This window comes from Corvus cornix, chromosome 14 (assembly GCF_000738735.6).
Source record: "Corvus cornix cornix isolate S_Up_H32 chromosome 14, ASM73873v5, whole genome shotgun sequence".
Lineage (NCBI taxonomy): Eukaryota > Metazoa > Chordata > Aves > Passeriformes > Corvidae > Corvus > Corvus cornix.
In genome coordinates, this window is record NC_046344.1 from 10,009,094 (window position 1) to 10,037,080 (window position 27,987).

The 27,987-nt window shown below is 37.6% G+C and overlaps 1 protein-coding gene across 4 annotated transcripts; it reads left to right on the forward strand.

Moving 5' to 3' along the window:
- The first annotated feature begins 27 nt into the window (after window positions 1-27).
- Window positions 28-27,939, forward strand: ZC3H7A (zinc finger CCCH-type containing 7A). Of its 4 annotated transcripts, none has more exons than XM_039560312.1 (23): window positions 132-254; window positions 6,462-6,565; window positions 7,754-7,793; window positions 8,550-8,747; window positions 9,278-9,436; window positions 11,020-11,100; window positions 11,187-11,225; window positions 12,051-12,078; window positions 12,592-12,872; window positions 14,530-14,737; window positions 15,696-15,760; window positions 16,490-16,682; window positions 18,302-18,463; window positions 19,089-19,285; window positions 19,522-19,619; window positions 20,617-20,798; window positions 21,341-21,417; window positions 22,071-22,204; window positions 22,586-22,691; window positions 23,155-23,263; window positions 24,115-24,248; window positions 24,566-24,729; window positions 25,962-27,939. In XM_039560312.1, the coding sequence occupies exons 2-23, from the start codon at window positions 6,498-6,500 to the stop codon at window positions 26,149-26,151; spliced, it is 2,913 nt and encodes a 970-aa protein (XP_039416246.1). In that variant the 5' UTR covers window positions 132-254; window positions 6,462-6,497; the 3' UTR covers window positions 26,152-27,939. The 4 variants fall into 4 exon arrangements, 3 of the variants coding, with proteins under 3 accessions (XP_039416244.1, XP_039416246.1, XP_010390519.1); XM_010392217.4 differs by lacking the exon at window positions 132-254 and adding an exon at window positions 587-1,273; XR_005603131.1 differs by lacking the exon at window positions 6,462-6,565 and having other exon boundaries at window positions 28-254; window positions 24,099-24,248; window positions 25,962-26,040.
- Window positions 27,940-27,987: the final 48 nt, after the last annotated feature.

Sequence of the window (27,987 nt, forward strand, 5' to 3'; positions counted from 1 at the left end):
CCAATCAGAAGCACCGCTTCCCAAAACGATCGTGGCGAGCCAATGGGAAGCCCGCACTGCTCAAGCTCCGCTCAGGCCGCCCCCGGGCTGTGCCCGCGGCCTCCCGGCAGCAGGGGGCGCGCGGGGGCGGCGGCGCTGCGCGGGCGGCGCGGAGGAGGCGCTGCTGCCGCTCTCGGTGTCGTTATCGCCGTCGCCGCTGTCGCGCCCGTCCCGCCGGCCCCGCCTCCCGCTGCGCTCCCGCGGCCTCACAGCAGGTACGGGCGGGGGGAGGGACAGACACACCGCATCCCAGTGCCCCCGCCGCACCCTCCGCCTGAGGAAGGAGTGCCCTGACGCGGCCGGCCCCGTTGCCGTTCCGCCCCGCTCCGGGCGCGGGGAGCCGGTCCCGCCCGTCCGTTCCCACTCCGCGGGGCCGCCGCTCCCCGCCGAGGTGGAGCCGCGGGGCCACCGCGCCCCTCCCGCGGGGGGTCGTGTGACCGCTCCCGGCCGCGGCCACTGTTGGTGCTGCCGGAGCCGCGGCCGGGCCGGGCCTCCCCGAGGGCTGTCCCCGGCTGCCGGAGCCGCTCGGCGCGAACAAAGGCGGCGGGCGGGCGCGGCGCGCTGCGGGCAGCACAACCGGCGGGTTAGGAGCTCTCCTGTTGCGCCGTGACTGGAACCAACCGGGGGGAGCGCTGACAGTGGCCGGGCCGCTGCCCGTCCTCTGCCCGCGTCCCCCCGGGACGAGTTTTTGGGGCTTTCCGCGCTAACAAGTGCGCGGTGACTTCTGTCGTTCCTCCGGCCCAGGGAAGGTGCCCGTGCGCCGTGCCTTCGCTGTGCTTGGGCAGCTCCGGGCGTCAGCCCTGGAAGTGTTTTGTTACGGAAAGTCAGAATTGTCTTACAGGAAGTGGGAGAGAAACCCCAAACCAACCCCAGAACCAAAACCATCAAGGAAACTCAAATATTGTCTATTGAAGTAATCAAAATCGGGTGTCAAAGTTTATCTTGCTTTAAATCCTGTTGATAAATCTGGATTATTGGTAAAATGCTCCTCCTTCAGTTAGGTTTTTGGATCTGTTCTTTAAATATCTGAGAGGACCATAAACTGAAGTCTTCCAGCCCCACTTCTTAATTTCCTGGGGAAATGAAGTGACTTCACAAAGCGTCTTTGTTTTCTCATGTTTTTCACATGGATTTAAAAAAAAAAAGCCGTGAAAATAGAAAATAAATCTTGAACAGTATCTTACTCTTTTGTGGGTAGGGAACAAGTGGGAGGAGATGCAACTAAATACCAAAGGTAAGTAAAGAGTGGGAAATGAATAGGTCTTAAATTACTGCTATATATTCTGTTTACTTTTATTCAGATATTTCATTTTGACTACAGTCAAGGTCACTTCTCAGAAATAAAAAGTGTAACTGAGTTATGTCTGTGTTAGATGTTTTTTTGAGCTGACATAACAGAATTCTGTGATTGTGGCCAGAATTGTTAGATTAAGCAGAGGAGTTAACTTGGAACTATCGAAATGTGTGTTGTGTAATGTTTTTCCTGTTTCTCCCCCAGTATCTTACGTGTTTGAAATGTCTCATATAACAGCTCAATGATGCATGAACATAAAATGTTTTGTGCTTTTGCTGTCTGAGGAACATATTTGTTCTATACAGATTTTGTGTTAAGATTTCTGTTTTGCATTATTTTGGTGCCAGTCCAAGTCTGCTGAGTTTACAATCTCTGTAAGGCATGCTTTGGCTTGCACTGTAGTTTATTATCTGTAATTATGCTTTTAATCTGTCAGATGGTTGGGGTGGGCAATAAAACGGCTTTGACAAGTCTGCTTTCTGACAAGGCTTATTCTATGATGACATGTGCTCTGTGTCCAGTTGTGTCCTTGGCTGGGTTGGAGCTGGGGTTGGTGGACATGTTTGTGTTGGTGGCATCTCTTGAAGAAGCGGTTTGGGTGTAGCTGCATGTGTGCCACTTTCTCACTTGGCTCTGTCGAGGCAGAGTTCTGCTTTCCTGTGCCCCTGGGGTGGGAATTACACGTATATAGCTTTTGGATCCAAGTGCCTGAATGTATTATGCTTGTTTCTGCTGTTAGTGGTGCAGGAGGTAGCAGCAGAGATAGACTTTTGCTTCTGTAGTGAAAGGGATTTATACTGCCTGTCTTCTTAGCCGTATCTTCACTCCTGCTGTTCTGTTTCAGTCTTGCTCTTCTCTCTGCAGTATTCCCTTTACTCTAGGGTGTTACTTCTCTCCTCTGGAGTCCAGTGTTCCTATATGGAAATACTGGTGAACTGTTTGTAATGTTGTTTTATACACAGGCGTCTGGTTTCACAGCTTCTGACCAAAGTTTGAGGTAGGATGGTGCAGATGATGGATTAATTTCTGACAGAATTGAGGGGGAGAAGGCTGATGCTAAAATATAGAAGGGGTCTCTTCACCTGGCTGATTTTACTCAGTAATTCAGCTGAATCACTGAGGCTGGTAGAGATCTATCAACTACAATAATGATAAAATTTTCAATGTGCTTTATACTATACAGAGATCTAATTTGAGATTCCTGTAAGCTAGTAATTGTATTAATAGTGAACTCGGTGATACATGGCAAGAGGATATGCTCCTGTAATTTAAAAGAACACATCTATACACTGACCTTGCTTTGTAAGTTTTAGTTCTGTGGAGAGGGAAGTGCAACAAGGATCACTGACTTCCAGTTTTCAGCATTTGGGCCTAAAGGTGCAGAGAATACTTGAAGTATTTATAATTGCCAGAGCCATAAATATCTACAACAAACAATAACAGAATTATTTGGTCAGCTGAAGGTCATTAATTCCCAGGGGAGTATTTCTGGTGCCCAGATGATGTTATGCTTTTTCACAGCATTCTCTATTCATCTCTAAATAAGCAATGTGCAAAACTCTGTGCGAGAGGAGAAAGGATCAGTCCTTCCCAGTTCCCTGTCCTTTGGGACTGAGTTTTCAGCTGGGGGAACTTGTGTGCATGGCAAACTGTAGATAGTTGCTCTCTGGTCCTGCAATTTAGAAATGGAAAGTCTCGACTCTTAAATTTTTACACAGTGTGACCTTCCTTTTTACAATAGCCAAGGCTTTTATTCCTTCTACAGAAAAACAATTTCTACATTCTGTATGAATTTATTCACTTGCATTGCACAGATTTGCTTTGCAAAGATAGTCTAGCGATTGTATTCAAAGCCCTTGCGCCTGAATATGGCACATGGTGTATGCTAGGCATTGGGAATGTCCTTTAAAATGTATCTTGAATGCCTTAGAAGTGCCAAAATACAGAAAAGAAGAAAACTGTCTTGCCATGTGCTGGGAGGAAGGCAAATAACCAGAAAGAGGCATAAGTGGCTTTGTAGAAGAGAGAAGTGGAGGTATTCCTGTCTGCCTGCACTGGCACAAACCTGTTGTCCTTCATGTCTCTTGTTTGTGTAAGTGGACCAGCATCTGTCAGAGAAGGTGTCACTGGCTTCTGGTACGGTACTTTCTGTCACTTGGCTTCTGCTTCTGGGAAACAGGATGAGTTAAAGCCTGTGATGTAGATAAAACAGGATAAATTGTTCTTTAAAATGTTTGGGTTTAGGCAGCCTTTTTTTTTTTTTTCCTCTTTACTACATTTAGTAAATTGAGCTTGTATTGGTATCATAGGAACAGTTGTAGAAATACTGCATTTAATGCCTCACTTAGTTTTGCCTGTGATGTTAATTAGTGATACATTAGTCTGTGTTGTTTGGGGTTTTTTTCAGCTCCCATACTATTTCTTCTTTCCTTTAGGTTGTTTCTGTCAGTGAATTGCACCAAGAGTTAAACAACAGTACAGGCTTTGCTTTTCTTGTAATTTTTCAAGCAACAAAGCAACATTATACTGTTTAAATGTATGTATGTGCAGAAGTTCATTCTTCTTTAAATGCTGTCCCTGCAAATGGAGAAGAATTGTTGCTAAGTAGGTGGGGGTTTCCTCTTGGATGGACGACATTAAAAGGCAAGACATGATTGTTATTTGCCTGGTGTATAACTGAGTCTAACATGCTTCTGGTTGCTCCAGAGGATATAAGGAAAATTTGGGTGGAAGAGATACTGTTAAAGGTGCTATCTGAAACAATTTTAAATACTCTGCAAAATCATCAAATATTGGGGCAATTTGATTGTCAGAGTATTCTAAGAAAAGATAATTTTTGCCTGAATATCTTGTGGATGCAAATGAATAGGAAAAAACCAGAAAACTGCTTTGAATAATAAATTTCAGCACTCACATATGTTCATCACTTGCTAGCTGTTCTTATATATGTGATGCCAGTTTGTAACATTTCCATTAACTTTATTGTTGTGGAGAAACTGGATCTGCACATCCTCAAGTTCAATATATCATTCTTTAATGTTATGTTAGAGGTGATAAATAAATGCAGGTGTTACTGTGTAGGACTTCCTTCATCTCCTTGCAAGCTGGGGTGGAATACTAGGATTTCTTAAAATTAGTAAAGCTGATATTAATATTTGCCCAGATTGTGGTATATGCCAGACTCTTGTGTGGCAAGGTATTACACTGTCAGCTGTTAATTCACAGGACTGAAATGTGTTTTTCAAAGCTTACTTCTGAGGGAAAGCATGTGCTAATATTCCTGCTTTCTTTGGTTAGCGTGAGAATTTCTTATTCTTACAAGACTTTTTTGAACTCCAAAAGCTAATCCATGAGCGAGTAAATAAAAACTATTCAGATGCCCGATAAAATGTCCTTTAGGCATTTGTATTTTGATTTCTTCATAGATATGCAGTTATTTATTGAAACCTTTATTATGTAGTAAAAGTCTTTTAATATAGATACAGAAAGCACAATATGTATTATTAACTTATGGGAGAAAAGGTGATGCGTAAAATGACATGAAAAACAGTTCCTCTCTGGAAAGTAGATTACTGAGGGCTATTTATGTACCCAAGCAAACAATATCTGAGAAATTCATGTTAGTGGACTATCACAGCTGTCCATGATATTTATCTAGAGACTGAGTTTTATTTTCATGTTTTTTATAAAGCTTGCTCTGACTAGAGGTCACAGTGGGAAGTGAGGTGAAATGGGGACCTTGGAGTGCTTCCAATAATTTGTTTGGTGACCTTAAGAAAATTGCTCATTTTAGGAATGTGTTACAGTAGGACTAACTCGTAATGACTTGAAGTAGTCTAGACTTCAGACATTCGTTTAAGGGGCTTTGAAAAGGTTTGTAAACGTTATTAGAGCTGTAAATTCTTCATTTTGTTTCCTTATTCCAAATCATTCAGAGAAAGTAGGATATCTTCTGCAGCCTGTTTCCGTCCACAGTTGGGATTTTGTGGAGTTTGCTGGGGTTTAGTTTGTTTTTCATTTTGCTTTGTTTTCATTCTTCTGCCATTGATGTGAAATGGCAAGCTGGCACAAAATACTGGCTTTTTAAAACTTAGTTTCAGGACAAACAGAAATGTACTGCATGTAGTTCAATTTATTTTTTTAACTATGAATTCCTACAAGAAGTCATTTTCTTCACAAAACAGGCACATTTCCTCTAGCTAAAAGCCTTTTTCTGAACTTGAGCATTTTCAGAATAAAACGTTGTCCTATCGGTCCTTTTTTTTGAAAAATAAGTTCTATTCTTACATCAAAATTGGGCATAACCATGTACAGTGGCAGCATACTTCAAATAGCCTTATACTGAAGGTTATGCAGTTCATTTTAGCTTGTTTAACTTGAGCATTTGTAAATCCAGTAAATTAAAAGACACGAACTAAAAAAAAATCACTGATTGAGACAAATTAAATTGAGATGTCAAGCTGATGATGTGGAATTACATTGGAGTGATTCAGTTTTTCAAGTGAAGGGAGTCTTTGCTACTGGTGAAGTGTCCAAGGTTTTCACCTTGGCTGACTGGTAGATATTAATAAAGCAGTAGTGTTTGCTTCTGATTTCACCCTAGTGCTTGGGGAATGATGAGATGCTCTAGAACTAGACTTCATGGTAGCTATCTCATCAGCTGGGGTTTTATCAATAAATATACCAGGATCTTGAGTTCATTTCTACTTTAACAAGCAAATAAAAGAAGTGTAAAGCTGTTAAAAGGGGCCAGTGTAGAGCTTCAGTTTAGCAGTAATACCTGAGAAGCTGGACTTGTAGCTTGGTGCAGTTACACTAACAGGACTCTGCATCATCTGGAGGAAGTGAGTGGAAACTAAAGATAAATTAGAAATTGGAAGAAAGGTTCTCTGCAGAAATGTTGTGTAACTGGGCGCTGACAGAGGGGGTGCTGGTTGTGACCTGGGGCTTCTCCCTCTGTCGCTGTGAGTGCTTCACTTGTGTCAGGGGTTTCTGCAGTGGTCTCTGAAGCTTGGTGCAGAATCATCTTTGTACAGTGGACTTAGTGTTGATGTGAGAGTGGATCCTTCTGGTCCAAATGCACACTGAAACGTATTATAACAGCCATTTATCTCTCTTCCTTTTTGAGGAGTGGCATATCCGAAAAGTGGATGTTCAGGATAACATGTCCAATGTGTCGGAAGAGAGAAGCACTAGACAACAGGACATTAAGAAAGGACTCCAGTTTATAGAGTATGATTTTGTGGTTTTTATTCTTGTATGTTCATTCATATGTGTATATCTATTTCTATGAGATGGAGAGCTCTGGGAAAGGCCTTTTGTGTTTCTCCTCAGAATATTTGCTAGCACTAACATGTTAAACAGGGAGCAGCTTTAAAGAAAAGACAGCACTTTTCTTTGTTCCTAAACAGAGTAGATTGAAGATGAGAGGTTATTCCTTTCCTGCCTTTGAGAAAAATTAGAATTTAATCTTTTTTTTTGTGGATAGGAAATGTTGCTAGCCTGAAAATCCACCTTATGAATAGCTACACCTAAGACTAGGTTGCTACTGAAAGGGATGGGTTTGTTCACCAGTACCTAAATGTTTTAACTCTGGAGCTAAAATTTAAGCTATTGAGAAATCATCTGGGTAGTTAATTTTCATTTAGGTCAATGCCAAATTCTTTTGAAGATCCTGGCTATCTTAAAATAATTTTGAAATTTCATATTAGTTCACTGTTCATATAAGGCATTCTTTGAAAACAAAAACAAAACAAAAAATCAACCAACCAACAAAAATACCAACAACAAAAGCTTCCCCCCACCCCCCTCCCCAAACGCTGACCATTTAAAAACAGAATCTCAGTTAACCTGTATGCAAAAGGAAAGGATTCCTGCTTTTCTTCCTGAAAATGTAGCAGTAAAGACCTCTTTTCTGTGCTAGAGAAAATCTCTGTTGCATGTCGTATAAAAGAGCTCTTAAAATTCCTGTTGTGTCATTGGTATGACTTAATTAAAAGTGATGTGGTTTTTTACAGATAATTTGTCATTTTATAGTACTTACAAGAATATTGCAGTTCCCCTCATCTCTAACATGGTTCTGTACAGGGGAGGAGAGGAAGGAAATTGTTTTTAAACAAACAACAGTGATGTCTAAAACTCTCAAAGCATTCAAAACCTCAATACATTTTGAACAGCAGAGCTCAGACTGATTATGTAACTTTAAAAGAAAATGAGCCATTAGTAATGAGAAAGCACAGTTTTTTAATCAAAACTCATCTACAGCACTCTTCCTTGTTCAGGGCAGGCTATGAGCAAAATTCAGAGATTTGCCTGTTGCAGAAGCAAGGCTGCTATTACTAAGAACCATCATTCATTCCTCAGAGCGATTGTCTTTTAACAGATATGTATAATAAGTGAAGTTTGTGATTTTTTTTCTAGATCTACTTTGCCCTATCCAGGGACACAAGAACAATATGAGGTAATGAAATGACTTTCTAATTTCTAGAAGTGTTTTTAATATGGACCTATATTCTTACATTTAATGTTGGTTTGAGTCATCATTTAGGTAATGATATAGTATGACTGGTAATTTTAAAAGTCTCAGTATTGGAACTGTACAACTACTAACATTATTCAGGTATTTGGGTGTCCTGAAGTTACTCATACAGCAGTTCAGATGAAGTCTTTCTCTACTGGTGTTGGGGATAAATTTGGGGCATTAATTGAATGAAGCAATGTGCTATTCTGAGTAAAGTTCAGAGTAGCACAGCAAAAGTAAGATAAAAGGTCTTCAGTCACAGAAACCTTCAGAACATATTTTGTTTCTGTATGTGTTATGATTTTGCATAATTTTGGCTTGTATTTTCAGACTTGTCTTTTTAGTTCTTTTTCCAGTGATAAGTGATTTCATTGGATTTTAGAACATATTAGATAAAAATACAGTCATTCACATTTTGATGAAAAAACCCTTTCTGCAAAGCAGTTTTTGTGTTCTCCTGCTTTCCCAGTTGCTATGGCTGCTGCTTGCTGAAAGAATATGTGGAACATATATATACATCTTTGAGATTGTATTGGAAAAATGTCAGAAGAAAAACACTAATGCAGACAAAAGTTTTGCATTTCACTCCGATTCCATGAAGTTACAAGTATAAATTTTCTACTTAAAATTTTCTTTGGAAGTATGGACAATAAACAAGAAACTGCTGTTGATGAGTTTTTCTTTTCTTTGTTCCAGTTATTTATACGAGATCTTGTTAGAAATCTTTTTCATGAAGGAAATGACGTATATCGAGAAGGTGATTGGAGAGGGTCACTGAGTCATTATACAGAAGCTATAAACATAGCTGATTATGCTAATTCTGAAGAAATCCATGTTTCTGATGATGTTTTAGAAAAGCTGCACGTGAACAGGATCGCGTGTTTCTCAAATATGGTAAGCTTCTGTTTAAACTAGGATTTCTCCAGGACAGGATGCAAACAGGGTATGAAGACTCAAAGTCTAGTGAGTGAAAAGCTCTTAATGGTAGTTTGAGGACTGACATGTTTCAAATCATCACTTTGGCACGTTCTTTAAAAGCTTTTTACAAGTATAATTGAGGTGGTTTTAGTTACTAATACTAGAATTAGCATAAAAGAGTCATACTAGGCTTGGAATTTGATGAACAGTATTTTTATCCATTTCCGCTGCTGACTGCACTGACTTGGCTGCTTTCTCTATGGAACAAGATGGCTCTTGTGAAAAAGCTAAATTTTCTTTGTAACTGTTACTGGATTTTACATAATTATGGCCCCGCTTCTTTTTAGTTGCCTAATTTGGTGACTTAGCAAACCTTACAAATGCACTGTACAGTGGCCTTGGTGAATGCTTGATAATGTTTCAATACCTGTCTAATACAGTTCGAATTCACTATTTCCATGATAATAGTTCTGATTAGTGTCTTTTTTTCTTCTTTCTCCTCCTAGGGATTGCATGAAAAAGTTCTAGAAGACTGTGAGATAGCATTAAGATTGAACGAAAACAATTTCAGAGCTCTCTATCGCAAAGCAAAAGCTTTGAATGAACTGGGAAGGTATAAAAAGGCTTATGATGCTGTAGCAAAATGTTCTCTTGCTGTGCCACAGGTGGGTAAATTGTATATAGGTGATTATTATTGAAGTTTTGAAACCTGTACTTATTTCAAGACCAAGGTTGTTTCTTCTGGTTTGGAGTTTTTTTAATGCAATAAATTATTTTTATTCCTCTAAGCATTATTTTTTCTTGTAGAAGTGCAGACTTGAGGGCAGAGATTAGTCCCCAGGCCCAGTTTGTTGTGTTAACTTTCAGCAGAAATGCAGGTGGGGTCAAGTGCCATGAATGTTTGCAATAAGCACTAGAACCACTTAATTAATTGCTTAAAATTCTCTATGACATGAAGAGAAACCCGCCATAATTATAATGTACAATTCTTTTGATAACTGTATTTTAGCTTTCCAAGTGTTTAGTAACGTTCTTACCAGTGCATGTGAATCACTTGCTGTGCACCCCTGATCTTGGGCTCTGTCTGTGTTAGCAGGCAGTGTGTGGTGTAGGAGATGATCTGTAGACTGAAATGCTGGTCCTGGGGATCTGCTTTCCGTGACTGTTTGTGTGGTTGGGTTGTGGTTTTTTATTTGTTTGGGTTTTTTTAAGAGCGGGAGTGCATCAAGTGCATTCATGCAGGGCTTTAATTATATCCAAAACCAATTTGGTTGTCTGGGACCCTTCATAATGCAAACCAAAATGTTGTGAGTGAGGATGATTAAGAGATTTCACTTCAGAAATGCATTCCTGATTTGAACTTACATGCTGATGGAATCTTAACATGCATTGCTCAAAATAGACTGATCACAGGGTAGAACACTGACTTGCTGCTTCCTCACCTTTCTGCATCAAAACTACAGTGAGATGCTAGACAAAGTGTTGGGCATAGGTTTGCCTCTTGATACGGAGAAGGTTTCAGTTGTGTTTCCAAAGACATAAACCAGTTATTTGGATGTATAACTTTTGACTTTGGATCCTCACTTTGCACCTCCAGATCTGAACGTTTTTGCTTAAGGTTAATATGCCTTTATATAAGTTTTATAAATAGCTTCTTCTAGCTGTAGGACATGATCTGAATACTAAATCTTAATTTAAATGGGTAGTTATAACTGTAGGACAGAAGGAAATATGATGACTTTTTAACTTAGCTTTTGTAGTTGTATGATGTAATTCCTCCCAAAATACAGAGGGCTCATTAAATATTCATCAGTGTCATGTAGCAGCTCATATGGTAATCAGGAATATGGCCCTCAGTTTGTGTAAAAGCAAATCAACAAAATAAACCCCCATCCGCTGAAGGAACAAATGCCTTCCTCAAGTAAACAAACAAAAAACACCCACCCACAAAAAAAACCCCCCGAACAAAACACTTCTCTGAATTTCTCTTGTTTTGGAAAATCTTTACATTATTTTAAATCCAGATAAAAGGAAAAGGGGGGGGATATTTTCTGTCAACATAGTTTGTACTTGAAGGTAGCTGGATTTTTCAGGTTTAGGTTTCAGTCCTGTGTTTGTGAAAGAATAAAGCTGCATTTTGAGACATCCTGCATATAGGAATCTTGCAGAATACAGACTGAGATATAAACAGATGTCTTTGCTTGATGACAGTACATGTAAGTTATAAAATTTTATTTATGTCTTTTAGGATGAAAGTGTGATTAAGCTTACCCAAGAACTAGCTCAAAAACTAGGGTTAAAAATAAGGAAAGCATATGTAAGAGCAAAGGTAAGATTTTATTTTAACATTTAACATTAAGATTTCCCTCTCTTGATATCAAATTTGTATTTAATGGAAGTATCTTTTCTTTGTAGCCACCCTCAAATTCAGTTTCTAGTGATGTATCAGCTCAGGTAAGGTTTTACATGTTCCAAGTGCAAGCTGACTGTAAACTACGGTGAATAATTGTTTCATAATTTCATGATGATAAAGGGACATTGGTGCAATTGACATTTTATATTAGAGGCTGTTATTTGGGACTTCAGGGCTCTTTTGATCTTTATGTTCAGTTTTGCTGTATACTTACGGCAGACTAGGACATAAAATTATCATTGAAGTTATCTTTATAGAATAAATGTTAGCTAAAAGGTAAAATCCAGTGCAATGCATATATTTATTTTTCACGTCCTAAGGCAAGAGCAAAGTTAATGGGTTTATTTTTTATTTTATTTAGTTGACAGTTATCAAAATGAAGGGTGCTGTGATAAAATCCCTTTTACTTACATGCATGTGTCCAAATTTGATCCTCATTAGCAGCTGAACTTGGATTTATCTTGCTCTTTGTAATGTGTCTGAATAGCAGTAGTGAAGAGGAGTTCATCTTTATCTTACAGACTTCTTTCACATGAATATAGACAATTTAGCTGTGAATGAATGAGGAAATGTAGGAATAGCTCATTTAAGATACCATTCAGACTCTTTCATTCCCTGAAGTATCACTCTCACTTTTGTTGGTTGGTTGCAAATTTTTAGTGATACTATGAGTGGATTTCAGTCTGCAAGTGGATGCTTTATCTAAAAAATTATTTGACCTTTAATTACATGAGACTTCATAAATTTGAGATTTTATAAAACCTGAATTTGAGAGGGTTTACATTCTTTGTCTGTAAATACGTATTTGAAAATTTTTAATGGCTCTTATGGAAAGTGCTGAGAGGTATTTTTTTTCTCATTTACAGAATTCTTCTGTAGAAGATATTGAGTTAGGTGAGTTTTGTTGTGTTACATTACTAATGCTAGGGAGCTAGGTATGCCATACATATCTCATTGTGTTAGGAAAATTCAGAAAAAAATTCATCTGGCCATTTGAAAGTACTGGGGTAAAAGTCTGATCTGTTTATCTCTAAAACTGCATATTTAAATGTCTGAGCAAATTTCCTTCTGCTCTCCTTAACCTGATATGATTGTAACTGCTCCTGTAGTGATCATCTCCACACTGTCCTTTTTAACTTGAAAAAATAGGGAGGGGAGACTCTGCCAAAGATTTAGTAAAGTATCAGGTCGGTAACTTTTTCTGTCTGTTTTAGTTTGAGTAATAATTAAACATCGAGATAAAGGTACACATTATTTGGAAGCTGAAAACATTTAATGTGGTTTTGCTTAAACATTCCTCACATTTCTTTACTACCAAACCCTCCATGTTGTCAGGGTAAAAGTTAGGCAAGAACTTCTCACATCTTTGAACAGAGGTTCCAATCATTCCCATCTTATCTATTTCAGATTTATCTGACCAGAAACAAGAGATGGTTTCTGCTGCTTCTTTATCAAACTTTGTTTCTGAAGTGTCTAAAGTATCACCAGTACCTGTACCACCTTTACCTACTGTTATGCCTCTTCAGATGGAAAAGGTTCCTTTGCCTTCTGCAGTGTTGGCAAATGGAGGGAATGTTTCTTTCTCTATGCCAGAAGCATGTTTAGATTGTGGAGATGGAGATATAATTATTGGAGAAGAACTTGATGAGTTACTTGATTCTGTGCCTGATCCAGATGAAGGTGTAATGGTAAGACTTTTTTGTCTGTTTTCATTCTCAAAAGACTCTCCTTATGAGTGGGATCTCCCTGTTTCGAGTGGGTGAGTGGTGAAGTGTGTGCTACCTTTCCTAGTTACGTTGAGCTGTCTTTGTGCATAGTCAGATTGGTTTTTTTTCAGGTGCAGATTCTTGTAAATGTGGCTGTAAAGATAGTAGGAGTACTACTACTTCAGAAATACTGCTATGCTACTATCAGTGCTACTTACAGGAAGTACTGTGAAAAGTGAATTGGACATTTGAAGTCTGGACTAACGTGGTTTTTAAGGGTTTTTTTTTGTGCAAATAAACGCTCTTAGAACCTGAAGAGTGTGTCGGAATGCTCACCTTGTAGCTGTAGCAACTATAGTTAAACATCAGCAAAAAGCTTTGCAGCAGAGCAGTACTTGGGCTGTGGCCTTCAAGGGTGCTCCCTGGTATCTCTTCAATCAGAGCTTTGTCTAGATCCACCACCTGGCTGAATAGAAATGATCCATCATGAGTCTGACTTCTTGTATTTTTGGAAGAGCTATTAGAAATCTAGTTATATGAGGTGTTGTTCCTACTTACACTGTTATGCCAGACCTAGAGTAGACTGTGAAGCCTCCAGAGTTCCTCAGTTGTTAGTCAAAATGAGAACTCTGATTGATGAGCAGAGATGTCTGAACTTACCAAGGTTACTGACTCCCTGCTCTGGCCCTGCCAGTCATTTGCATTAGTATTGCAGTGTTAAATGAGGCTGTGGCACATTCAGTTCTTCAGTTAGCTGTGATTTTAATTCCTCATTCAACTCTAATTTACAGTTGTAAATCTTTAAATCAAAAATCCTTGGCATTCTAATTTTCTATTTTATGCACTTCGTGTTTTAGAAAGTATTTTGGAAATGGATAAAATAATTATTTTTAAGAGATCCTAGGACATTTGCCATAGTGAAAGCCAGGAGGAAATGCAGCCTTCCAGGAGAGACTGCAGTCTTGTGGAGTGTAGAATTGAGTGAGCTGTACAGCTGACCTGAGTGAATTGCAGGCAGATAACTGGGGGAACATGGAGTTTCCCATTGGGCAGACTCTGTGCAGACCTACACACTCAAGGGAGGGGAAACTCCCTCACTTGGTATGTCCTTAACAAAAGTGTACAGAAGGATACGTTATTTTTCATGGGAGGAAAGAATGTGACCTGGCCTTTGCAGAACATGTTATCATTTGATTGGATCTGAGGATTTATCTCAAAGCCAGCTCGTACCTCTTTGCTGTACTGCAGTTTGAATTACGTTCTCTTTATTTAGAAACAAATACTGTTGATAACTGGCTCTTCCTACTCTTCCCTGTTGTCTGTGTTTTTAACATAATTTGGAAATTCAGCTGTGATCTGATCGATAAAAAAATCCAAATCTGTTACAAACTTAGTAAGTGTCTGGTAACTGAACCTTTAAGGTACTTGATGAGTGGATAAAGCCTTGCACCTAGGGCATTGTTTAGGATTTGGTTACTGCAGCTCTGTGCAGGACTGTAGTGTACCTTTTAGTGATGTTTTTCAGTGGATTTATAAAAACTTCACAGAAACTTGACTAAAAGAAATACTATGACAGATTATGTTCTTGAGGACTTTCTTTCTTGGTCTGAACATTCTTTTTAAATTTTTTTTTTTCCAGCAAACTACAGGAGCCAGAGGACCTATTCCTGCAGGAAGTGTAGCTCCTAGTGTACCTTTCTCTGCCTCTTTGTTGGGGACACTGCCAGTTACTGCAGGATTTGTTCCTTCAGCTTCTCTTTCAGAAATCTTTTCACAGCCTTTGGCTTCTTCGCTGGAAAACTTTTGTTCACCATTAAGCACCTTTTCAATCAGTGACCCAAAAAGAGGTAAGAAATGAGTCTTAATATTTAACCTTTTATGATGATGAGAGTTGTGCATGAGCCAAGTGGCTTTTCTTTTTGACAAATTAGTTTTCACAACTATTCAGTAATATTTAACACATAACATTTGATCTGTGCTAATAGTTTTTGAGTGTTGGTTGTGTACAAGAATTCATAAATAAAACTTTTGTGTTTCCTTGGGGTCTGCATAAGCATGCTCCAAGCTCCCTCTGTGTAGTTTTTCTGTATCTATTATGTAAATTTATTTGTTTCAGGTGAATCAGTTTAAAGAAGAAACAGTATTCCCTCAAACTTTTTATTTTAAACAAACTTGCTCTTACACCTTAAGCCATTTGTCATGATTTGGCAATAAACAAGAATTCTAAAAGGGTAATATAACTGTGTACTCTGAAAAGATACCAGTATTACATGCTTGGATTCAAACTACACAGACTATAATTATGTAGTGAAGCCAGGTATGTGAAATAACAAGATACAAATAACGAACTACAAAAGATAAAATAGAGTTTTGTCTCTAATTACCAGTGTTACAGGACCATGCTGTCTTCAGAACAAAGCCAAATTTACAAAATAAAATCAAAAATTGAAGTATCCTCTTACCCTCTTTCTTCTCCTCATTTTTTCATTGTCACATATTGCTTATCTTGCTACCCTTTTTGTACTGTACAAGTATCTTCATGTTGTTTTAGTATCTGCCTGTGAAGCTACTGCTGGTGGTAACCAGGTGTATATTTTGAAGATGATTGCCTAATAACTTTTCAGCCCAGATGTTTACAAGGGACATTTACATAATTAAAAAAAAAATTTTTTTGTAGCAAACAAAAAACCTTTGGTGTTTGTCAAAAAACCCAAACCTCTGATATTTCTCAGGAATGGTAAATTATTTTTTGCATGGGATGTTCTGAGGAACTCTTATAATTAAAATATCTTTTTATTCCTTTAGACATTGCAAGTTCAGCTTCTAGAGATGGAACACCAACACTTAGCAGCAATAATTCCCCACTGTTTGTACGTATTTTTAATGTTTTTGTTCACATCAGTTCATATGTTAACATCTTGGAGGCTTTACACAAATCTGAATTTTTACAGCTGAAGTATCTATTTAAAAAAAAAATAGCACTTCTCCCATTAAAAGTGGGTTCTGGCTTGGAGAACACTTGTATGGGAACTCACAGGAACAGTAACACAAGAAAAAATGTACAGAGGTTGTTGTATGTATGCAAATTTTGACTACTGTCACAACCATTTTCCCATTCTGAGGAACTTGGTGTAAAATACTGTTGAATTATAAAATAACCAATCTAAAATCACTTATGATCGGAGCACCAAACACTAGGCATCCTGAAGAACTGTCCTAGTATAGGAACAGAGCAGATGCCACCTTGTGTCTGAGGATCTGTCTGCTCTCTGTATTGCAGTTGTGCTGTGCATTTTCAGTCATGCTGCTGGCATTGATTGCGTGGGGAAGGATGGATTGCATGAAGGATTGCATCCTTAGGAGCCAGGAGGGAGTAATAATCAGCCTGACAAAGGCTGTTGTTCTGCCTGTACCTGGTTGGCTCTTGTTTTATGCTTAGTTTGTGCTGTGTCTGTGGCCTTTGTAAAATCTCCATGTCCCTTCTCAGATGTGTCTTTGAAGTTCCTATTATGGCTTTGAAGAAAAATTTCAGTAGGTTAAATTTTAACGGTAGATAAATAAATTCTATGTATCAACTAAAATATGCTTTCTTTCAACAGATAAATGGTCCTAGTAGTTTGTTTGGGTCTGAAAATTACATGGGAATTGCAGGCCAAACTAGAAATGACTTCTCCAATGTTTTTAGCAGTACAACTGCTAGTATACCTGTATCTCCAGCACTGGCAGGAAGGAACCCACTGGAAGGCACACATGAGCTAAGACAGGCCTGCCAGTTATGTTTTGTCAAAAAAGGTAAGGAGCTATTAGACTTGATTTTTTTTTTTTAATTGAAAAGCATACATGTAAAATCTTCAGAATTTAACACTGTTGGCTTCTAAACCATGTTAATCCTGACTTGTTCTTTGCAGATGTAGCATGATCTTATGATTGGTGAAGTATTTCAACCACTATTGTATCTTCTTTCCTCTTGTCTTTATTTCTTGTCCTAATAGATTCTTGATTTCTAAACCCACCATGAATCACCAAATGCTTTCTCTGTGTGTAAGGTCGTTCACATTCTGTATCCACTTTCCTCCCAAACCCCAGGGTACTGTGAAGAATGACACCTTTGCTCAAGACTAAATAAAACTTGCAGTACTCTCTCTGATTGGCCATGGGGAATTGAACTGCAGTTCAAAGTAACTGGTAACCTTCACATCCCATCTGTTTTATCGTTCTTTCAAACTAATTCTAAATCATAATCATGAGGCTTTCAAACCTTAGTAATAATTAACTCCACTGTATTGACTTAAAGGAGCTTAACCAGTATTGGTCATTAATATAACTAATCTTTTAGACCTGAGCTGTTGCTGTTAAACAGAGCCATATTCTAAAGGCAATAGCTTCTATTAAAACTAATCTTAAAAATAAGCATTGTGTTTAAAGTTACAGGTATCACTGATATTGCTATACTAATAAAGAATTGTATCAAGACCTTTAGGGGATGACTATTGTACCCTTAAGAACTTCTCTACTAGTTTAAAATTATTTTTACTAGAAAAATCCACAAAGTGAAGTTTGAAAAACCATAGAACATGTTCTGCTAAAGCTGGAGCTGTAAAATATTGGTGAAAGTACTTGGCATGTTCCTAGCTTCACTTTTTGTGTCAATGCATCTACTTCCTCTGTTTCTTTCCATCTCTATCAAAGCCTTTTAAGTGTCTCCTGCTTTTACTGCCTTTTGAAAATTACACTGTTCTATCATCTTCTTGTCCAGAGAAAACTGCGTCATGGTCTTGTTTTTCAGTCTTGCAAATAGCAAAATTCACTGAGCATTGCTCATCTTCAGATGCTCTTCCTTTAGTACCATCCTAAAGACCGAGTTTGAAGCTAGGTGTATTTTTGTTTCCAAAATCACAAAGTTTTGGGATTGGCATTTATCTTTTTGGCACATGTGAACTTCTTACCGAGTATGTTTTGTCTCTGAACATAGTACCTCTCCTGATAAAATAAATGTTGAAGAGAGCCATTTACTGATTACTGGAATTCATCTGCATTGACTTAATATGGATAAGCAATTTAAGTTTTAAACTAGTGTTATTGGCATGGATACTTTGGAATTTGAAAAAATGCAGCAATTTGCTGACCCACAGTAACTTTAAGGTTGTAACACAGCATCCCTCCCCAAATATAAAATAACTTGTGGGTTTTTCTTGCTGAGACTGCCTTTTGTAAGTATTTGGGGGTTTTTTTCTATGCTGCTCAACATGGTGGTTAATGACTTTTGGTTCTTCAGAGCTGCTGGTGCAAGTAGGAATTCTATAGAGTGTGTTTGTGAACTTTTCTTTTGGGCTTCTGTGCCAGTCTGTGTATGGACATGTTATTGTTTGATGCAATTTATGCAAATACAAGCAATTTTCTGATTGTTTCAGGTCCTAAATTATTGGATTACGCTTACCATCCCAATTTAGAACATAAATGTAAGAAGGATATTTTAATTGGCAGAATAAAAAACTCGGAAGATAAATCATGGAAAAAAATACGTCCAAGACCAACAAAGACACAGTATGTGGGACCATATCATATATGTAAAGGTATGTGTTACAGAGAGTAAATGGTGATGCCTACACTCAAAGTAATACAGTTTAGCTTTTCCATAGTGAAGTATAGAAGGAATTTTCATTTATGCTTATGGGAGGTGGAGAAGGAAGTTCTGGGTTAGTTATAATTTCAAAGGCTGTAAGAGAAGCCATATTTTGACCATTAATATGATTATTTAGAGAATATGCAGTGTACTTCTGTACCGTTCTTCATGAAGAATAAATTTGCTTTTGAGTATTGGATGATTAACTGTTAGCAACAAAGAAGCATTTTTTTTTCACTTTTGCAGTATGAACCTCTACTTATGATGTAAGCAAGATGACTCATGGATTAATGAGCAGCTTTACTGGAGCAGAGGGTATTCTGGGTTCTCAGAATCGTTGCCTTATTAGTGCAGGATAGTTGATGGAGGTGTTCATTAGCTGTTTTGAGGAGTTTTACATTTGCAAGTCATTCAGCATAAGGTTTTGCTTCTGTTAGATTTAAGTGACCCATTTACAACAGATCTATATAACTTCTTTATTAAAAGTATATGAAACAGTTACAGTGGAAATTTTAAGGTGAATTTCCAATGAAAGTTGTGTAAAAGCAATGTCCTGTTCAATGCTGTCCTTTGAGATGTTGCTGCTGAGGAGGAATGCAGGTACCCAGGCCATTGCACGTTTGCCTATTGCCAAGAGGAGATCGACGTGTGGACGCTGGAGCGCAAAGGAGCCTTCAGTCGAGAAGCTCTTTTTGGAGGACCTGGAAAGATCAACTTGACTGTGTCGCAACTTCTTCAAGAATACCATGGATTATTTATGTTTCTTTGTGAGGTGCTGCTTAATTTCTCGTAACACAATAAAAATGGTAATAGATAATGAAACTATGTGGAAAGAAATGCTTTGGTTCATGGTTAACTATTTTGTAATTTTTGAAATGGATTTTCAGTAATAATCTGGCTGCCTTTAGATTAGAGACTAGATGAAATATCTGTTAAAATCTTTAAGGTAAGGTATATTTTTAATTGTCTAAAATACATACTGTCTAATTACTTGTTTTTATATTCCAGAAATGTTTTGATCACAAGCCCAGAATAATAAGCAAAAGGAACAAGGATAACTCATCATCTTGTTCTCACCCTGCTATGCATGACTTTGAAGATAACAAGTATGTTTGAAATACCATCTCTATAAGTTGAAATTTAAAAGCAAAGGCAGTTCTTAATACTGACTTACATTTCTTACCTGTTGGTTAACTTCTCTTCCCTGCTGACTGTTACACTTTGGCAGTGTAGGCAAGACAGACTTAAAGAACAAGGGTTGACAAATGTAACTAAATTAAAGTGAGCTATTTCTTTATCAGTCATTCAAAATTAGCGATGTCTACCCTCATCTTTGAATCTTACGGGGTTTGGTGTCAGGTTGTTAATAGCTTATCTACCTGGTGAGCTGTATTGATGTAAATAGATGTGTAATGTTAAATTAAAACAGGAATTCATAAGTTTGCTCTTTCTTTGATCCATTTTGCTTATTTTGCTGTAGTTTTAACTCAGGTTTACCTTAATTACAGTGTATGAAATAGACCATGCTCCTTATAAATTCAGTTGATAAAAAAACAGTGTGAGTAGTGTCTTTAATTATTCTTGGAAAGTTAACAAAGTTTTTATTGTTGTAATAGTATAAGTTTTGGAGAATTAAGAGACTTTTGTCTTTGTATGATTTAAAAGTAAGTGGCAGCATTGGAATTGCTTTGTTTGTGCTCCGTTTTCTTGTATTGAGGAAGCACTGCTGCTACAAGTGCTAGGCTGTTACTGTTATGCCTCACCTCTTCCTTAAATGGTGCTCTATAAAAGAAGTAGTACGTGGGTTAGTAATTAGATCAGGATATATACTTGAAAGTGGACATGATCTGCTTTCCCTCTCGGAAACCAGGGATCCGGTTGGATTGAATTCAGTAAGGCTTTGCAGAAGAGGGATTCTGGATTCTCAGGAGTACTGTTTGATGTGTTTACTCAGCCTAGAAACGATGCTTACATGTGACCTCCTTCTGAGAACTTCCCTGACTTTCTGATTTCAAGTTAAAAGTGATTGAAGGATATTTGAACAAGCTGTGATGAAGGATGGTTATTTTAAAGAATATGTAAACTTGACTGTTTTCAAAACAGGTGCCTTGTCCACATTTTGCGAGAGACTATGGTGAAGTATTCCAAAATCCGCCCTTTCCAAGTTCGCTGTCAGCTTGATCTGTGCAGACATGAAGTGCATTATGGCTGCTTACGAGAGGATAAATGCTTTTATGCTCACAGTCTGGTAGAGCTTAAAGTCTGGATAATGCAAAAAGAATCAGGTATGTTTAGTAAAATGCTCACTTCACTCTTCATTGTATTGCAACTCCTTCATTTTCTCAACTCCCTCTGAAATTAGCAACTTGGGATCAGTGCAGGAGGCAAGCAGGAGCAACCTAGTGCCTCTCAGCTTTCATTTTGGAGAGGTTTTCCATGGTACATAAGACAGTGTAGCTTTTATAATTAGACTGACATTTGAGCTCTAGTACATTATGTTTAAATACTCAAAGATGAACCTTAACTTAGTGAACAATCTGTAATTTAAAAAGCTTGTATTCTTTCCATTGGGATGATACAGACAATATTTCTGTTTTGGATGCCCTCATGATGTTCTTAAGAGTGTGTATTTGTGTGTGTATGGATGTAACAGGATATCCATGATGTAAATGTATATCATGTATATCACAAGTGTGTGAATACTTACACAATATACAAAAAGAAAAACAGATAAAAGCTTTGGGGCTTCAGTAGCATTCCAGTTTGAGCATGTCTGTAAGGCTGCAACAGTCCTAAGTACTCAAAGACTGTTCCCCTTTCTTTACAGGTATTTCACATGATACTATAGTTCAAGAATCAAAGAAATACTGGCAGAACATGGAAGCTAGTGCACATGGATCACAGGTATTTTCGTTTTTCCATTCAGCTAATTCTGTGGTTTTATGCTTAGTTTGTGCTGTGTCTGTGGCCTTTGTAAAATCTCCGTGTCCCTTCTCAAACATGTCTTTGAAGTTCCTATTATGGCTTTGAAGAAAAATTTCTGGTGATAATACTTTTTTTATGTGTGTATCATGTAGCTTATTTTAGAAATTACTTTCGTAATGATCTCCAAATAATCTCTTTCACTGTAGGCTTTATTCAGCTTGCTCACTTAGACTAAAATGCCTGCTTTGCTGCTGTGCAACTCCTTTTTTGCTTTGCTTGTTCTGTCCCAGGTGAAACATAAAATGTAAATATAAGTTCAAAATTAGCTGCTCTAGGGCAATTAATTATCTTTTCAATATGTAGCACTTTTGTGTGTTTTGTTTGTACATATTACCTGTCACAACTTCAGGGTACATATACCTAAATAAGAAATAAGTTCAATAAAAAAATGCATTTGTTAAGAAATGTCTAGTTTTAAATGACAAGCTGAGTTATTACAAGGCATGCAGTGTAATATCTGCCTCCCAACATGTGTTGAAACTTCTGCCATAGGGAGTAATTCATAATTATGTATGGATTTCTTTGCAGATACAAAATACCTTTTATTGTTGTTGTTATTTTTTTGGCTTAAGATTCTTGGGAACCAAATGAAATATGGATCGCTTAATTTGAAGATGAAGTTTGTTTGTGGGCAGTGCTGGAGAAATGGTCAAGTTAGTGAGCCAGACAGAAACAAAAAATACTGTAGTGCAAAGGCAAGACACCCGTAAGTAAGACCAAACAGTGGAAATTCTACTGTTCTGTCAGCCATTTAAAACCTCTGGGAAACTGTTGCTTCTTAGGAAAGACTCATACAAGGAATTAAAAAAAACCAAACATACTGAAGTATGACAGAGTCATCTCTTTGTAGTATGCTAATAATTGGTACTGAGAAACACGTGGCTACCAAAGTGTTTGTGTTTCAGTTTTGGAGGTTTTTTTTGGTATTAACAGTTTTGGTCAAGTTTCAGCAGGACTTCATTAAATCTTAAATATATGGCTAAAGCTTTAAAAATAACCTTTCTGAGCTTTTCTGGTTCTGCTTCTGTGCAGAAATTGTAGCTTTTTTTAGTAATGCTTTCTTTCATTGAATGCTTGTGGTTTCCAGATGGAGCAAAGATCGCCGTGTGGTGCTGGTAATGTCTAATGAACGTAAGAAGTGGATGACCATTCGTCCTCTCCCTGCAAAGAAGCAAGTGCCTTTGCAGTTTGATGTATGTTAACCTAAAACTAACATTTTGGTTAAGAAGAGAGATAACAGTAACTGGAAAATATTAGTAATTGGGCTGGTTTCATCAGTTCTGCAGAAATTCCCATGGGAGTTGGTAGGAAAATGTTCATAGTGTTTCTACAACGTTCAGCCTTAGAAAAGCACTGATCTCATGTTACTACTGAAGCCCTTACTTGTCAGTGGAAGTAAATATTTCTGAAATAATTTATACATATCTGTGGTCTGGTAGTGTGGCAAAAAATACTCATAGTACTTGCTTCCAGCAGTTCTCTTTTTCTAACTATGATAAATGAGGTTTTTTGTAAGATAAACATTTTTATTTTTCACATTATATAATTGTTTGACTGGGAGGGGAAACTCTATCCAAGACTTTAAAAAATTTAAAATTCTACTAGCATCCATTCTGCTTTATATTCCTAAGGATTTTTTTAAAATTGATGTTCCAGTTGTGCAATCATATTGCTTCCGGCAAGAAATGTCAGTATGATGGAAACTGCTCATTTGCTCACAGTCCTGAGGAGAGAGAGATGTGGACCTATATGAAGGAGAACAGCAGTAAGTAGAAGAGTAAATCTAACATGTTGTAAATGTAACTGTTCTGCTTTTCATTCTTGTACTTCAATTACTTTTTAATCTACTCTCATTATCTTCTGTAGTAAACCTTGCAGGTGCCCTTTTCTCTAAATTTAAACAAACCCAGACTGGGCATTCAAAAACAGTATTAAATAAAAATAGCTGTATTGTGTATTCGTTGCTTGATGGGTTTTTTAACAATAAAGTAGTTTGTATTGGTTTTTTAGGGGTCTTAGGAATATTATATTGATCCTTGCAGCAATATTAGTTGGTATTTGTATTGCCACATGCACACACATGGATTCATGTAATTACACAGGGGGAAAACTATTTGCAGAACATTCCTCCCCAGTGTATTTACTGGGACTTGCCATTCACTTTCTGTTGTTGACTTTACTATCCCCATAGAGTTACTAGGGAGAATGCGCTGAAAATGAGAAGGAATAAATTGCATAAATAATCAGATAGTGGTCTGCAAGAAAGCAAACTAAATTTACCAAAAGTGTAGCACACATGAGATTAGTTCTTTGAAATTCAGGTATTGATATGCAGCAGCACAGCTGTTATCTGTACTTTGGGTGCCCATTCAGAAACCTGTAACCTCTTGCTGTCCCCTCAATAGGCACAGAAGGTTCTTGGTAAGTAGCCAGAGATACCTGTTCCCCTTGGCTCTTAATCTCTAAACTGTGTAACTGTCTACATTTGTTTCCTTTCCTTTTTCTTCTTACGATAGGTGGGAACTGAATTATGCTCACAAACTCAGTCGATTATTTAGTGTTCTCAAACTCTTGCCTTAATTGCTAATTACTTATTTTAGCTTCTGCTCTCATTAGTTCAAGACTTGGAGCAGTTGTATGACATATGGCTAAAAACTCAAAAACCAGAAAAAGGAGATGATACAGCTGCTCAGGCAAACAAAGAAAATGGGAAGCAAATTCACATGCCAACTGACTATGCTGAAGTTACAGTAAGTAATCATAGGTATAATCCTAAATCCAAGCATGTGGGGGTTTGTTGGGCTTTTTTTTTTCCACAGTCAGTAACTTAGGTTGTTTCCCATATTTTCTTGGTGCTTCTTTAGACCACAGATACCTGCACTAAATGTAACTGACACTGTATACCAGTTCTTGTAAAGCCAGTGGAGATCATAAACTTTATGTGATTGTTTAAATAACTGTGTCTGTTTAGGTAAACAAAGAAAACATTCAGAATGTATTAGGAGAAGTTCTGTGCTTACAGCATTGCATTTCTCAATGTTTTGTTTTCAAATTCCTTGTAAAACAGGTGGATTTTCATTGTTGGATGTGTGGGAAGAACTGTAATAGTGAGAAGCAATGGCAGGGTCACATTTCTTCTGAAAAGCATAAGGAGAAGGTTTTCCACACTGAGGATGATCAGAACTGCTGGCAGTATCGCTTTCCAACAGGATATTTTACCATTTGTGATAGGTATGTCTTTTTTAAGATGGCAAAAATGCTGAAAAATGACAGTTCATAGTTTAAATAATAAAGGCAGTTACTAGTTTTGAAAAAGTTTCTAGTATTTCTTGATTTTCCTACATCTTTCAACAAGAAATTAAGTAATTAACAGTATTTTAACATGTTAGAACTCAGGGAGTGACAAGGTGCCTAATTTTGGAACCAAATTAATTGCCTGTGTGATATTAATGAAGGGTTGCAAGTTCATTGCAGCTGTGTGAAGTAGATATTGTTGGTATTATTACAAGTTTACTTAGGCATCAGCATATTAATTAGAGCCCAAGAACAGTACTTAGCTGGACAGTGATACTGGAAAGTAGAAATGTTGTTAGCATCAAACTAAATTTGTTAAAATTATGTATTTGTTACTAGAAATTATTTAGGAACATGTGGAAGAGAACTTCCAAGATCTTTTGGTTTTCCCCAGCACTGGTTGTATGTTTTGCTGCTCCCTTTAATTCTTAAGTGCAGCCTGGTTTACCTGACTGCAATAGATTTCTTTTGTAAGTCTGTTGAAAATTCCTTCCACTGTTGGAATCTTTTTGGAAGGCTAAAAACTTTGGAATCAGCATTCTGGAGTTTAAGGTTCAGTCCATTTCCAGTTAAAGATTTTGAGTGTCTTGGAGATCTTGAGAAATGGCATAGAAGAGAAAGCAACTTATTTTTCATTTGCAGTCTTTGCATGGAAATTTACATGTCCCTTTACTAAATTTTTAAGTAGTATTCTAAATGTATTTGTTTTGAACATAACAGACCTTGGATATGCAGCATAAAGTAATACAAACTGGCATGTTAAGTTGTACTGAGTATTCTAACCTCAAATTTAGTTAACAAGGGCAATCAATTAGTTGGATTTTTTTAACAATAGTAGTTCCTTAGCTTAGTGAGTTAAATGATAAGGTGTTCATTAACATGATGAACTTGAAGGTTTCAAGCATTAAGTGTCTCAGTCTAAGTAGAAACGTGAAGAATAGAAAGAGCCATCTTTTGTCTTCTGTAAATATTTGACAGCTGGGAAACTAAAATACAACCAAATGCTAAACAGAGCTATTATCATCTTACATTTTAAAGTAAATAACTCTTCCAATTTTTTTTTGTCCTTACTATGTAGTGTATTTGAAAAACATGACCTGAAGAAAATATAGACACAGTAGTGATGATGGTAATTGTATGAAAACACTGTTTAAAATCTGTCTTAACAGATATATGGCTGGTACTTGCACTGAAGGAAACAACTGTAAATTTGCCCATGGAAATGCTGAACTCCGTGAGTGGGAAGAACGAAGACAAGTTTTAAGAATGAAACTCAGCAAAGCAAGAAAAGACCACTTGATTGCTCCCAGTGATAATGACTTTGGAAAATATAGTTTTTTGTTTAAAGATTTAAACTAATACTGAGATGACACATACATGTTATCAGCTGGAAGCATAAAACAGAAAATTTGACAATAATCAAAAGCATGTGACAGAAAAGCTGCAGGTTTTCTGCTTTTATTGGCATACATTGTTCCTCCTGAACAGCAAAGTATGGTAGATTTAGGGGGATTGAGCAGACCTGTCTATGCTCTCATGAAACAGAGTGGTGATTAAAAAAATCTGAAGTATTATGTGCTTACTCACCTTCTGTTGGACAGAAAGTTAGGAACTAGAAGGGGGGGAAGAGTGGTTATAATATCTAGAAAGCCCCCTAGTCTCAGACCTTCAGTTGAAAAACTTTAAGGCATCAAGGTATTGCAAAAGAGAGTGTTAGTGGGCTAAGAAAATGATGGATGAAAATTCTTCAGATCTTTTAATGGAGAGGATTTGTTTAAAACAAAGTTTGCTACTTATCTATATGTAGGTTGCTAAAAAGGATTTTCTTATTAAAGATTTTAAACAAAATAACCATTTAACTACAATATATGTTGAATGGGTATTTTTTCTCTATTTGTATGTTTCAATATAATTTACTGAAAAAGGATCTTGGGAGGAAAAAAGTATTAATTTTTGAAAATGAAGTAGTTAAAATTCTGTTTCTTGGTCTTTGCTGTTTAAATGATGATTTTGAAAGATTACACTTGTATGTCAGTATTGTGTATTACTGTATGGACTAATGTTGCCTGTAATAAAGAGAACTTTACACAAAGCTATTTTCTGCATGTAGCCTCTCAGGATTGAGATTTTGTAAAAACAATGATTTGCCAGTTAGCAAAAGCTTGAGCACCTGTAGCTAAACATTTACTGAGTTGGTATTTGTGTCGCTAGCAGCTTGTTTGCAGTTTTCTGTATTGTCATTAGCTCATGGCATCACTAAAGTTAACAGAAATGGCCAAGAAGTTGTGATGTAGACAAGCAGTTTGGAGCTATGTGGTGCTGGGACACATTTTCAGCCTTGGACATAGACATGAACCACTGCCTCAGCTGCACGGTGGATGGTGCTTCCCACTGCCTTTCCTGCAGAGTACAGGCAGTGGAAAACAATTTGCAGGCTGAGGTGACTCTCCTGACTGCTGAGCCTTTGGTCTTACCAGTCACTGGAGCTTCTGTTGTGTTTTGGTTTTTCTGCAGATCCTGCTTTCAGCTTCCTTTGTGTTTGCTTATTTCCTTTTTTTTTCCCAACGAAGCTTTTTTCAGCCATTCATTCAAAGTAACTAAAACTAGGCTTCTTCCCTCCCTCCTCTGTCCCGAGTTTTTTTCCTGGCTGACCTTACATAATTAGAAGAGCTTTAACAATGGTCTCAGTAGTTTGAATGTAGTCACTGAGCATACATTGTGTATGTAAAAAGTGTTGAACCAAAGTTCAGTGATAACTCATACACGACATGGATGCTGTGTCCCTTTGACTTCACAAAAGCACAACAAATTTGAAACCAACACATTAATGTGTGCTTCAGCCATAGCTTGGGGATCTTGAGAAGTGACTGCTGCTCCCAGGCTGGGCTGCAGTATATTGGAATACGAAATTAGCTTGGTGCTTGAAATGCCACCTGCTGCAGTGCTGATTTTTTACGTCGTTTGTAATAAAGTGAGCGTGAGACAGAGTACTATGGACACTGTTATTTGTGTGACAAAACCTGATTGTATCGTGTGCCTTTCTGAATTGTTTTCTCAATTTTCTGCTTTCGTTGTTTAATGTAAGTGCTCTGTACATCATTGCAATTAATTCTAGACAAAACTAAACATGACATCCTTGTTCTATAAGGCCGGTGTGAAATCTTTCCTGGATACGGGGTGGGGCTGTGGGGGGAA